We start from the raw sequence: 14,481 nt of genomic DNA on the forward strand, positions 1-14,481 counted from the left end.
TTGGTTCATTCTATCCATCTTGAATCAATGGTCAAACTAAGACAACTAAATTAAAGAGACGTTGGTGTTTTAACACTGGCTCCAGTGAGGCCATAATAAATAAGATGTAAATCACATTCAAGAAAAACACCATAATGGGTGGGGGAATTACACCAGTAAACCACTTATTTCTACTGTTGCATTGCCCTCTTTATTTTATTTCCTCAAATACCCAGCAATGTAATTTTTCAGCTCCACTTTCAACAGTCAGAAACACTGGATTTGTACCCCTAGAGTAGTCAGTCACACACTAAATAGAAATGTTTTCTATTTAATACTCCTTCAGTTCTTCACACATTCATTTTGTCCAATTTCAGTGAAACCAGTGTTACATACAACAAACAACTATAAAATACAGTGGAATTTGAAGCAAGAAATAATGAACAGGAAAGTACACTTTCAAACCCAGTACTTTTGTGACTTTAAGTTGCTGCACAGACAGTACAAAGTACTACCATTTCTTTTTGCTTCATAAAGTGACAGGTCTCGGCCTCCAGGTCAAAAACAGGAAAGAAAAATTACTGAGAGTGATGAAATAAGACAGAAGGATGATCTTACATTATACAGGCTGCAGTTACTAAGACTATTTCTAATTAAATTTAACACAAAATACGTGCAAAATAATTCCCAAGCCTATAAAAATGCACAAAGCTTGAGCTAACTACCATTTTAACAGTATGACAAACAAAAATTGTCACAAAGAACTTACTCACCCGAAACCAATAGCTACCCAGTAATTTCTGACACCCTGATGTGGTCCCACCATAGGAAGAATGTCTGGAGAATAGGTGATAGGACCTGAAATTGTGTTTACAATGTCTGCTTTTTTCAAAACGGGGACCATTTCCATAGCAGCCTCAATATGCTCCATTATTCGGTCTAAATCAGACTCAAAAAGTTCTTTTCCAAAACCTGCACAAATAATTGACTCTTATTATATGTACTTATTTGCACAAAGAACACATACATTTTCAGTACAGCTATGGTATCTATACAACAGAGTTATTTATATCAATGCAGCTATCTATCTATCTATATATTAAAGTTTAATGGGAATAATCAGTGCAATATGTTCAAGCATTCGTCATCCTGCATAGGAAAAATGGCGTGCATAAAAACCTAGTTACCTGCAGGACCAAGTTTATTTGTCACTGCAATTATACTATCCTTTATACATATTTGTTTAACCCTAAGGTCATGCAAATTCAACAATGAAGTAAAAAGGAAGTGAAGACACACGGAAACTTTCTTCTACATTAATAAGACCCACTTATTTTTCTCAATATGCCAATAATTTGAGGAGGGGGGAAAAGATACTTCCTGTATCTGCTTATGATTTCCATGAAATCATACAGACTTCTGTGTATATTTCACCCCCAGTCTGGACTCTAAGCATGGCTGAACAGTCTTATGTAGAGACACTTGATGCTACTGGAAGACAATAAGTTCAGGAAGCTGTGACAGGGCTATCCAAAACTGAACCATGTCAACTGCCCTTTGTTAGGAAATGTTTTGTTTTTTAAAAGGACAACACTAATGACTTTGTATAACTTTCTGTCTGAAAGTGAATGGAAAGCTGGAGCACAACACATAACATGACATAATAACACAACTATTTATAATGTTTTTAAGTAAGCAGCTGGATGACATAGGTTATTTTTTTTATATTCTATACATATCTACAGCTCTCTTGCACTTATAGCCAATCACAGCATTTTGTCGAAAGCATTCCTTTGCTGTTTATATTTGATAATCACATTATCTCTAGGGTATCAATAAACATTCAGAACCACTGTCAGCATGCTGGAGAGAATTGTAACTTAGAAAAATTTATATTCAGACAAAAAAGGCTATATATTGAAGATTTGGTGACTGCCTCTAATCATAACACACAAGCACCTCTTCAGGAAGTTGGGTAAGACTACATAAGCCTACATTGTGGTAGGGTTTTCATATGTTATATTTGTATTTCTGTTATCTTTTATTGTTAGAGTTAGAACTATTCTTTGAAAAAAGTTTTTGTATTACAATCATAATACAAATATTTTGTATTTTCCATCACATAAGGCGGCATGACAGCCTGGGATTTCTGCACATTTAAAATGTGTGCTAGTGCTTATTATGTTTAAAGATTTAATGTTCTTAATCACCTGGTGGAACTCCATTTGTTACCCATGACTCCTGCAGCTTCATTTTCTCCTCACTTTCATATGGACCAAATAAAAGACCATCCCTTTCTTGCCTTAGATAATATGACCCTTCTAAGTCACGAATCACAGGTAATTCTGTTTTTAGGGCTTTCACTTCAGGTACAGTTGATGTTACAACATACTGATGATGAACAGGTATGAGAGGGTGCTGCAGGCCAATCATTTTGCCTATGTCACGGGCCCAGAAGCCTAGAGGAGAAAAAAAAACAAAAACAAAAAAACCACCAAAATAGAAATATTCAAACACTAATTTCAGTGATTGGAAAATGACAGTAATATATTTGCAGTAAACACTGTGCTTTTATGTGTGACAGGGTTTTTTTCCACATACTTCTAAATTTCACTTTATTTTTTCATATTATCTAGTATATTTTATACATAATCCCATGTACTTTTTACCTAATTATACAACTATCTATTATTACAGTATGCAAATATTAAAAATATAATTAGTAAATTATAAATTAAACTTCTAAAAATTCAGTAGAGAATTTAATTAACAGTTCCAGAAATCCCATGGCTTATTTCAGCAAAGTAGATCTGCAATGTACTCCTAGCAAAGTTAGAGACACTTAAAAACTAGAATAAATTAAATCACATTGTCAGTGTCAACCAAGCCTCTTACTATCAACCAAATGAGTTAGTATGCTTTACCAAGAGAGTAGTCAAGTCCTAACATCCCAATAGACTAAGGCAGGACTTTTCAGGCAACTGACCTCAAGGAGTTTTTCTCCTCTTTCACATGCATCATGTGACTTGCATTAATTATGTCTCTCACACAGCAATCAATTCATAACACTTGTATTGGTGAATAGTCAAGTGTGCTCTCTCATAGCCATCAAATCAGAAGTTCTGATACAGACTTGGACCAGAAAATGCAAGCAACCATTCTCCTGCCTCTGTGGCTCAAGATCCTTCATGCACACCGTGAGATAGAAGTCAGAGAAGACCTAATTCTCCTGTCAGGGTGAGGTTGGTGAGGCACATTCACTTGGTGAAGTACCTGTGTCAGAATGGAGAGGTGGAAGCCACTTAAATGCCAAACACCAGTTTGGGCTCTGCATTAGGGCTTACATCTGCTGTGAGACTGGAATGTAACAGCCTTGGGAATGAGACAGGTACAACTGACTGCAACAGCAGCTGCTGTCATGCTTTGAATTCTTTGAATATCCCTAAGCCCCACTCTCCTGACTTATATCAAGGAGCAGAGGCCTCAAGAGTGGAAATGAAAGGGGAACATCCAATGAAATAAGAGTTTCAGGGGAATCTGGGAGTGAGGGTGGGAGGAAGACAAAATGAAAGATGAAGAAGAGGTAGGAGGGCCTTTCAAATAAAACCTATGTGCCATATGGCACTGAGTAAAAGAAGGCAAGTCAGCCTGGTTCCTGTGTAACCAGCTGACTCCAAACTGCATAAGACAAAATATCTCCAGCAAGATTTTCTACCTTACACACCTGCCCCTTCTCCTGGGACATACACTTCCTGCTGCCCAGATTAATTGCAACTTTTCTTTCTTTTTGCTGTTTAACATACTTGTCTTAACCAAATTCTCCTACTTCTCTCTTCAATCCCATATTCTCCAAGGCCCAGTCAAAATTTCTCAGTGCCCCAAGGACACCAAAAGGCATAAATGAGCCTGAATAGCTTCACCTGGGACTCCCAGCCATACCCATGGGCACAGGAGTCCCATTCCAGGTCAGCTCAGGTCCTTTAGAACCTGTCTGAGCTGGTTTGGTTGTGTGCCTGTTTACAGCTCTGTCACAACCATGCCTGTACCTGGCCATGGAACACATTGATCCAGACCCTGATCCGTGGACTACTTCTCAGCCTGACCTCAGCTCAGTCTCAGCTCTACAGTCCTGCTTATTGATCAGTGGGCACCATTTGACCTCAGTTACCGTCACCAGGCCTGTTCCTGACCCGTGGTCACATTCCTGGCTTGGCCTCAGTCTGGCTCCATCACTACGGATCTGACTGTGCCTCATCTCCAGAAGTCCTGCCTGAAGGACTGGACCGTGGGCTGACCCCCAGCTGCAGGTCCTGGGCCTTCCCTGCTCCATCCCCTGTGCCCTGCTGGACAGAGCCCTTGCTGGCTCAGCCTTGTTACCCTGCTTGGCTCCCTGTCCCGTGGGGAGCAGCCGGCTCACGCCACTTGATGGCATTAACTGGGAATACATCCTCTCACCTCTAGCATGGCGCAAAGCCAGGACAATTAGGAAAGTTGAATTGGGCCGTGCTGGCCTTGTGCCATTCCCCCATGCCAGGATGGCTGTCAGTCTCTTATTTAATGTTACAAACCAGCCTCAGGGTCTAACACCCACAGTGTTAGATTAGAGGGAAAACGTTTTCTGTGGTGATTCAGACCTAACAAGGACTGATACCCAACTAAGGCAAAGCAAGGGAGGAAATCCAGCATCACCTCCAAGAGATCTGTTCAGCTAAAAGCCCCTGCCCAGAAAATGCTAGAAACAGCAGCTGTTGCAGTTATCATATGTAAGGCTTTTGTCTCTAAATGGCACCTCCCCATTTGGAGGAGACTCATTGCCAGAACACTTGTTATGTCAGTTAGATTGGTTGAGGGATGATTGTGCCATAATCATACAGTGAGTGATCCAAAACATCCTTTAAGGCTAATGAAACATGACTTATGTTCTCCTATAAAGAAGACAATTAAAAAAATTTGAATAAATCTGCATCTCTAACAGATATGCAAGGGTTTCCCTCGTTACACACGACATACTCAAATGTGGATTTAAGTGGCAGCTAACAATCTTCAGGGAACTTCTTTTGATTTGGGCATTTCCATGTCACCTACAAATAAAACTATTTTAAGATAAGATCAGTTCATGATCCACAGAGGACAGGAATAGTTAGAGCAGCAGAAAATTAGGTCTCTGAAAGAGCTTTCTTTCTTAATAATAAGAAATTTCTTAGCAATTAGATTTTCAGAATAACATTACAAACACAGTTGATTTTAAAATGTTTTTAAGTAAGAGACAAATAGGTTTGCTTAAAATAAAATTTACAGTACTGTACTTTAAGAAAAAGTCACACTTATAATAAGTGCTTTTTTAATTGCTTAAAATAACAAAAGGCAACATTTACTAAAAGAAAAATATTAAAGTTTCTTTGTTTAAGGTTTTTGAAAAAAAGCAAATCGCAAAAGGAAGAACATATTCTCTGAAACAAAATTGTAATTGGACACAGATGTCAAGTCCTATCACACATAGTAGAGATAAATGAAGGCATACATTATATCCCTATGACATTTGTGAAGATTAAATTGTAGGCACTGCAAACATCTGATGCTGAAATATTTAGTGGTAGTATTACTTAGCATATGTGCTGAAGTATGTCATCTGACTATTTCTTGGTTTTGAAAAAGACGATCTTCTACCACTATATTTAAATGGTTGTATATATAGTGTGAACATGTCTGAAAATACACGCTTATCTACACACACCCACACTGTGTATATAAACAAAATCCACTATTTCTGGAGATTTTAATCAAACATTCCATTATATATAGGCTGCAAATAACTTCACCAGGCTCAGTACAGTTACTTCATGTCAGAGATTATTTATTGGGCATCTGCTTTCCTCTAAAATGGAAATCTCACACAAGGAACAGCTAAAGATTGGTTGGAACTAGTTTGTTCCAGTTCTGCAGCAGATGTCAGTTGGAGGGTGAGGCAGGGAGGGGGAGAGGGAATGTAAAGAGCCTTCTGATGTATTTTTCTCTGCAACATGAGCCTAAAATTATACAAGTCATGATCTGTAGTGGAATGAGGCAAGGCTGAGAAAAAGAATGAATGTTATCTGAGAAAATATTTATAAGAGATATGTGTTATACAGTATTGATTTTACATCATTAGCCAGAATGTTAAGCAATATATGCTTCAAATATTCATTTTGGCTGAACAGTTAACTACCAGGAGAACTAAGTAAATATATTGTTGATTTAATAACTTATTTAATAATAAAAAAGACTTATGAAAAGCTCACAAAGCTGAATTCTAATACTTGCAAATAAACTCTGAAAAGCATTTACCAGAAAACCCTGCCTAATAGCAACTTGATATATTAGCCAAAGAAAGATAACTACACTACAAAAATGTAAGAAAATTACTACATCTGTGATACTTCATCCCTACGATGCAGAGCCAATAGGTAGGAATAATGAGTGTCCAGAAGTTTGTGGACTAAATAAGTATGATTGCCAAGAGAGCTGCCTTTCTCTTTCATAATCTTGGATCTCTTCCAGACCAATATAACCACACTGTGTAACAAATGACATAAGGATCCTATTTGTAAGAGAGCTTGTGATTTTGTAACTGAGTGCTGTTCCATAGTTCATGCCTGAAAGATACGAACTGTCAGTCCAAAGCCAATCAAATATTGACACCTCTCATTTTCCAAGTGCTTGACTTTGTATTCTATATAATTTATTTTTTAAAATTTGGTTTCCCTGATGGTGGGGTTGATTGCCTTCTAAAAAGCATACTAAACTCCTCTAGTCCTCCTTCTCTCCAAAATTCATTATGTGGCACTCATAAGCAAGCTTAGAGCCTCAGAGGCTTGTTATTCTAGTATGCACATGGCAATAGCAGGTGATCACCTATATATGGAAGGCATATATAAGGAAGTGCACTTTTCAATGGATTTTCCAGATGGTCTTTACTGAAAGCCTGGAATTATTTGACACAGACAGGGTTGTCTATATCCCAGACTTTGAAAGACCTGTAAAGCACATCCCCTGAAAATCCAGCTGTTTGATCCAACTCCCCCTAAATTTCTTTTTTTTTTTCTTTTTTTTTTTTTCCTGCTGTCTCAAACTCTACTCTTACTCCAGTTCTTACATCCTTCTTCAGTTATTTTCTCACCATGTGCTAGTCAGTCTCCTTCATTTGTCAAGTTCTGTCCCAGCAGTCTTTTCCTTCCAGTCCACTCCCATCTACCCTTCCCTTTCTATTACATATTACACCAGTCTTTCATGTTTAAACTGCTCAGTTTTCCACTCAGTTTCACATACAACCATTCCTTGAGTATCCTTGCTAATCACCTTGTCTGAAAAGCTCCTATGATTAATTTCATTAATGAAACATATCAGATACTTTCCCAGTATCTCTCTGGTGTCATACCCACTGCTGCCAACCCCCTGTGGTTTGAGCTTCCTTATTCAGCAAGTCCTGTATCATGTAACTCTTCCACTTGCTGCCAGTGCTCCTAAACACCTCCAGAAATCTTTCCAAGGCATTTTGCTCTCCCAACCTATTCCCTTTCCAGTCCAATTCCTTCATCATTCCAACTGCCGCCTGTGGTATTTTACCCACCAAGAAGAAATGTCCCTGTCTCACATAACTTCTTAATTTTATCTGCCCTGCACTAGAAATAAGTGCTTTTATTTTTTTTTTTTCTCTTCCACTGCAAATATACAGAAAGGAGTTATAAAGATGTATCCTTGCTCTCAGTTCACTTGTCCCATCTGAGTAAGAAAGTCAAGCTGAGATATCATAGACTCCCAATGAAGCCTGATTATTCACTGTGATGGGAGGTATGCAGGACTAATGCCCTAAAAATGCAGATGTGATCCAGTTTGAGGCAGAATCAGCAAAACTTTAATCTATATGGTAAATATTCAACATGTTTTCAAACAATTGAAAACCAAAAACTTACTAAGAAGCAGAAAGCATGTTTCGCATAAGACCTGCCAACCATTTCACCAAGAATATATTTTTCTACACTTCTATGAAGCAGTATAATAATAAGTGAATAAGTTTAGATTGAATACAGGTTTTTAGACTTGTTAAGTTGCTTAGGGATATAAACACAAATCCAAAGGACACGTGCCCAAAAGTTCTTTGAAGCAGAAACACCAGTTTGGCTTCTTTAACAGAATGAAGAATAAATTCACATATGTCAATACAAGCTCCTTTGAGTTAGGAAACTTTTATGACATACAAAAAATGCGCTGTTAAGCCAAGCCTGTTTAAAATATGACTCAAAGGACAACAAAAAAAATCTTCCGTTTCAAGGATATGTGATAGAGTTAAATCTTAGAGAAAGATAATAGTGAAATAGGCAAGGTCAAATCTCAGTCTCTTGGAAGAAACAGTGAAGACATTTCTATTTCATATGTCCATTTCATCTCCCTCCCTAGGTTTCACTAGGTTTTAGAGGACTGTATGGACAGTGCCTATAGGGCACTGGAACAGGCTCCCCAGAGAAGTGGTCAGAGCACCAGCCTATCACAGTAGCATTTGAACCATGCTCTCAGGAGCACAGTTTTACTCTTAGGGATGTTGCTAGACAAGGCCAGAGTTGGACTCCATGATCCTCGTGGGTCTTTTCTAACTCAGGATATTCTGTGACTATGATTCTGTGGCTCTAGACATGGACTCTTGTCTACACAACTTATTGTAGCCCAGTAAAGGTCTCTTTCGCTACCAAAATCTAACAAGGCAGTCTGATTACCAACTGCTGGAGACAAATCAGGGTAAATATTTTTAATGCTTATTTAAGGCAAATTAATATAAGAACTAAATTGTCACCATACTGTGAAGAAATATGTGCAAACCACAAACCAAGTTAACATTCAAAAACACATATATTCCTTATATATGTAACCCACACAATTCAGTACAGGTTCTTTGGGTCAGCTAGTATGTAATTCTGAAAAGCACTCAAATGCTTATATTAAATCCTACCTGCAGTATTCACAATTCTCTTTGCTTTAATTGTTCCAAGTGGAGTTTCAACTTCCCACGTCCCATCTGATCGGGGATTCAGGTTAGTCACTTGCACAGGATAATTTAGTTGAGCACCATATTTTCTGGCTCCTGCAGCCAAGGCCATAGTTAGAGAATAAGGATCAATATGACCATCTCCAGGGTTATACAGGCCAGCTAAAACCTAAATGGAGGTAAAACCCCCCCAAATGAAAGAAAGTAAAATTTATCAAAATTAGATAGGTTGTTTTTAAAAAAAAAAAAACTTCCTTTCTTGAACATAGTAAACTTTGAGAAGTGAAAACAAATTTTTAAAATATATAATAATATCAGCCTTTACCCAACTTAACAATGGCTATGAGAGTAAAATTGCTCAGATCTCCCACACACTCAAAGGTTGCAATGCTTTAATACTACAATATTATAGACACAGTAAATAATAATAATAAGTACTCTTGCACTAAAATTCACAGATTCTGATTTTAGGCTATGGTACATATTTTTTTCATTGAAAAACAAGAACCTGTTGTACAATTTGTATAAAGAAAGGAGACCAGACATGTATATTTCTGATAGACCAATATTTAATTGCAATGGAAGTTATAGTGTATAAAACTTGCTTCTTTACCTTATCCATGTTCAATAAGGGAAATAGCTCTTGCACTTTCTCAGGTGTGATCAAATATTGCTCTGTTGGGTGCCAACCAGCTCGAGTCATCTGGTACTTGAATTCATCCACTCTAGTAGGGGTTGAAGCAATTCTGATACTGCCAGGCTGATGAAACCCCACAGCCTAAATCAAAGAGAAACAGCAAATTACTGAAAGAACCTTTACTGGTTGCCATACATGTATCTTCCTGTGCTAAGGGAAGTCTACAGGAATTTTTCCACTAACATCACTAAGAAAAATGCAAGTAAGCTACATCCTTACAAGTAAGTTACAGGCCCTTGAAGGATGAGAGCTTAGGTATAGACTCCCAGAGAAAATAATTTTTCAAGAAGTTATCAGATTAACTTCCTAAGTTAATGCATACTATCTTCAAAACAGTTGAAAGAGGTGTCTATTGAATGCCATGATACATTCATTTTTTATAACAACTAATTAATATTTGATATACACACTCACAAAAATGAATCAGATAAGTCTCAGAAATAAGTATATATTATATACTTAATTTTAAATTCTATCATCTGCATGATTTCCCATTGAATGTATCTAACTAAGCACCTCTATAAACAATGAAAAAACACTTGCTGGTGTCATCTTTTTAACAAATTAAATATCCTTACAGAGCTGGACACTGAATGCTTACATTTCTTCACCTTTTCTATGTTATCTCACAGGACAATGATAAGGCAGAATAAGTCTTTCACTGGAACTCACTATGATAATCTGATGTGGAAGCTTATCTAGTTCAGTAGCAGAAAGAAGAAAAAAAGCATTTTATGAAAAATACAACAAATATCTGTCATATATATATATGACAAATATTTTAAAAACATAAAATTTGTAGACTAGTACAGTGAGGTTCATTCAATTTCTGCTGCCATCCAAAGCAAGCACAAGTTTTGTAAATAAAATCTATAAGGCTGAGAGATGTCAAATGAAAAAGATGACTGTGTTTTTCCATGTATCCATTCCTTAAGTCACTAAATAAAAACACGTCTCTGAAAGGGAAAAATTGCAGCACTCTTCTCAAGTACAGACAGCATAATATCATATGAATTTTTAAGTGGACATATTTAAGGCAGGAATGTATCATAATCAATCTGTTCATTTCAGATTTCTGATGTTATTTTAGCTCCTTTATTGAGTTAAAATTGCAGAATCTCTGCTGTGTCTTGAGATATTTTATGAGCACCATTTTCCTAAACTGTAGAGGGATCTGGAAAACCATCTACAATATGTAGCAACTAGGCATGAAGAAGAATGTATTTCAATAAAAATGTATTCTCCTACTTCACACTGTTATCAACTACACTTTTTTGTAAGACTATTGCTACAATTGGTACTGCTCTGAATTAACACTTCAAAGGTTAAGGGGATTACCTGTCCAGTCTCTTCTTCTAGCTTCTCATAGAGTTTGATGCTGTAAGCATGGATTTTCTTCAGGTTAATTCCAGGATGAAAATAAGTAGTTAAACCAGCCTCAAATAAGAAATAGGAACAACATAGATTAGAAGTGAAGTGCTCTTTCCTTCCTTTGTCATTTAAAAAGGAACTGCCATGATACTTTACAGAAAAACAACACATGGATAGAGCCCACTGCTACAGAAATAAAAATAAAGTCCTTTCTCTACTTATGCCACTTCTGTTTTCTGCACAGGTCTTTTCCCATTTGTCTTTTCTCATGAAATTTGCCAACCCATGATACTGTGGCAGTTGTTCTTTCCTATCTCATATATCAATTTATATACAATATCATAGTGCACCAGATTACTGAAATGCCTAGATAATCCAATGGAAAAGAGTATAAAATTAATGATTTGTCAGTATCACATTCTTCAGTTGTATCCATAGTCTATTCATAAATTTGACTCTAAGTATGTTTGGCAGTGTTCATTACCTCAGCAATCTGTGTTTAGGAAGTGATCACACAAACCTGTAGGAGGGAGATTCAGTTTTAAGGGCCCCATCAAGCACAAAGCAGGAATGTTGGTTTCAGGTAGTCCCTGGGCTAAATTAATAGTCTGGAAAAAATATTTCTTGTTCATTTCTTATTATCATATTGGACCATTAGCATCACACAGGACACAGCTGAAGAATAGATAGTTGACTAAATGTGATTTTTATCTCATTTGATACATGGGCATTCATGTTGTGAACACATTTATTTTAATTACCTTAGACTAAACCCCAGGGCTGTTTCACTGCAGAGTTTAGCTAACACTTGTTTGTTTCTCAAAAAATATATTCTAAGAGTCTTTTTTTACTGTGTATAGAATGAAGAAATAAATTAGGCATTGAAATATTTAAATTTCTTTAGCCAGGTACAATGCCGAAGAGAAATTAATTTATTTCTACCTGTAAATTTTGTTATCTAATTTTGTTTTCACTGTATTCTTTTATTTATATAAACATTTTCTGGCCTTCTTGTTTTTCTTCCAAACATAGTAATGCATCTTTCAGACCTAAGGAAATTCCATTTTAGTGGTTGCTATTAGTGTAGTCATTTTCAACTAAATGAATCACAAATCACTTGCAAGTTAGCTACAAACTCATATCTATTCAATAGCATTTAATTGCAGGAATTAAATAAATACTTCAATCTCTTACACTTTCAAGTGAAGAAAACTTTATATGCACTTGATGCCCTTTGGGTTGAGATAATAAAGGTTTCTGATTTAAAGAGGGCAGCTGGCAGACAACTATAACCTGATACCACTATATAAAAATTAAGATAATAAAATAATTACAATGAAACAAAAAGAATGAATGGGTCCTCAGGAGATTTCTCTTAAATTTCATATTCAAAGCAGGGTCAGCTAAAAGATCAGACCACATTTCTCAAGATTTTTTTTCAGCCTGGCCTTTGAGAATTTTCAAAGACAGAGGCTGCTCTACTCTCCTAGCTACATATGGAACTTTGCATTCAGCCTTGTTAAATTCCATAAAACTGTCCCCTTAATATCACTGCAGCCTGCCTGGGTCCCTCAGCATGGCTGCCCTGCCCTTGAGTGCATTGACTATTCTTCCCAGTTTGGTATAAAATTCAAAAATGGATAAGCAAGTACTTCATCGCCTACTCCGAATTACTGATAAAGATATTAAACAGAATGGGTCCCAGGACAGATTCCTGTGAGACTCAACTTATTTCCAGGGTTTGGGTAGAGTATGGCCAATTCACTAGCATCCTCTAAGCCCAGCCATCCAAAGAGTCTTTTAACTTTCTGGTTGTCCAGCCATACAGATAGCAACATCTTCAGTTGAATACATGGCCAGTGTGGGAGAGGATGTCTAAAGTCTTGCTAAAATCCAGCCAAGTGACATCCACTGATCTCCCCATGTCTATGAAATCAATAATTTCATAACAGACAGCAATGAGATTTGATTTGATATGATTTATTCTTGGCAAATTTGACTGTTGCAAATCACATTTTTTTTTACCTTTAAGGACCTGGGGCTCATTTGATGATTTTCTGAAGAACTGAACTATGGCTAGCTGATCTTAGTCCTCTGCTCAGTCCTTTGCCTTTTTAGAAAAAGTCATACATTTGCCCTTTGCCAAATCTTTGGCACCTCCACCAGTTTCAATAGTCTTTCAAATGTGATACATCTGTGGCCTTGCAATGAATCAGCAGCATTATTGCATGCAGCCTGTCTGATGAATTTCTGCCTGGAGCAAGTGTGTTATTAGCCCACAAAGATTCATCACACTCTGAGGGCTGCCAGAAACCTCCCAGAAATGGCTTAAAAATAATTAGTGAGATGACTGATCGAAGGTGTTTTGAAAAAGCAAAAAGGTTTAATTAAAGAGAAAATAACAAACTATACAGAACAAAAGAATAAAAGCAATGCACAATGCAGGGAGGCTCCTTACACCTACTAAGACACCCCAAAAATGCCCCAAGAATCTTTGTGCTCTCTCTTTAGTATCCAAGGATCTCGGAGGGAATTTTGGCTTGCTGCCCAATAGAAAATAGCTACATTCTTTGAGGAACAGCTCAAGGGTCCAACAGGTGCTATTTTCTTGGCACTGGGCCAATAGAAGTTTCTGGTTCTTCTTCCTTTAAAGTTCAGGGGTGGGGCTAAAACTATTTTCCTATTATGGGAACACCTGCTCAGGTGTGGGGGTGCATTGCAACACCTGTCTGCTCCAACACATGAGCACATGCCAAATTACTCCAGAAATCACTGGTTTGGTCCTCATCCACTGCCTGCAGTTACTCTTCTCCTCTAAACCAGAGGCCTGAGAAACCCTGTCAGAGAAAACTGAGGCAAGAAGGCACCAAGACCTTATTAGTGTTCACTGGGGCTGAATTACTCCCCTCACTCAGCAACAGTTACTTATTTTCATTTTTCAGCTTTTTACTATTAATGCAGCAGTAGAAGCAGTTCTTGTTGCCTTTCATTTTCCTTACAAACCTTAAATGCAGTTGAGGTTTGGCTTTTCAGCATCCCCCTTACATGCTCAGGTAACTTTTTAAAATTGCCTGATTTGCAGCTTTTTCCTGCCAGTATACTGCAGGAACTCAGTATCTTGAGTTTTCCTCTGGAACTCAGTCATGAATTTGATCAGCCCAGCTGGCTTCCCAACATATCTACATGTTTTCCTGAATTTCAGAACGAACCATTCCTGTAGTTGAAGGAGATTTTCTCCAGGTTTTACTCCATTTTTCTAAGAGATTTTGTTATTATGCATAGAAATTATCTGGAAAAATAATTTAAAGAGTGGCCACTTTGATATGAGAATCAACGCAAATGTTTTAAAGCATTTTCAAAGTTGAAATTTTTAAATGTTGAAATGTTCATGTATCAGTTTTGTTCCATTTCAAGCAGT

At 37.1% G+C, this 14,481-nt stretch overlaps 1 protein-coding gene across 2 annotated transcripts in view; it reads right to left on the reverse strand.

Annotated features, from left to right (window-relative positions):
• The window catches only part of DMGDH (dimethylglycine dehydrogenase), a 41,259-nt gene that overhangs the window by 21,849 nt on the left and 4,929 nt on the right, over positions 1 to 14,481 (reverse strand). For both annotated transcript variants that reach the window (XM_083883069.1, XM_083883068.1), the window contains exons 3-7: positions 11,031 to 11,129; positions 9,609 to 9,773; positions 8,960 to 9,164; positions 2,190 to 2,438; positions 753 to 951 (exon numbers count right to left, since the gene is read on the reverse strand). In XM_083883069.1, coding sequence (XP_083739195.1) covers positions 753 to 951; positions 2,190 to 2,438; positions 8,960 to 9,164; positions 9,609 to 9,773; positions 11,031 to 11,129 — 917 coding nt within the window. The remainder of the gene's footprint in view (positions 1 to 752; positions 952 to 2,189; positions 2,439 to 8,959; positions 9,165 to 9,608; positions 9,774 to 11,030; positions 11,130 to 14,481) is intronic.

Source organism: Zosterops lateralis, assembly GCF_965231275.1.
Source record: "Zosterops lateralis genome assembly, chromosome: Z".
In the NCBI taxonomy this organism is placed as follows: Eukaryota; Metazoa; Chordata; class Aves; order Passeriformes; family Zosteropidae; genus Zosterops; species Zosterops lateralis.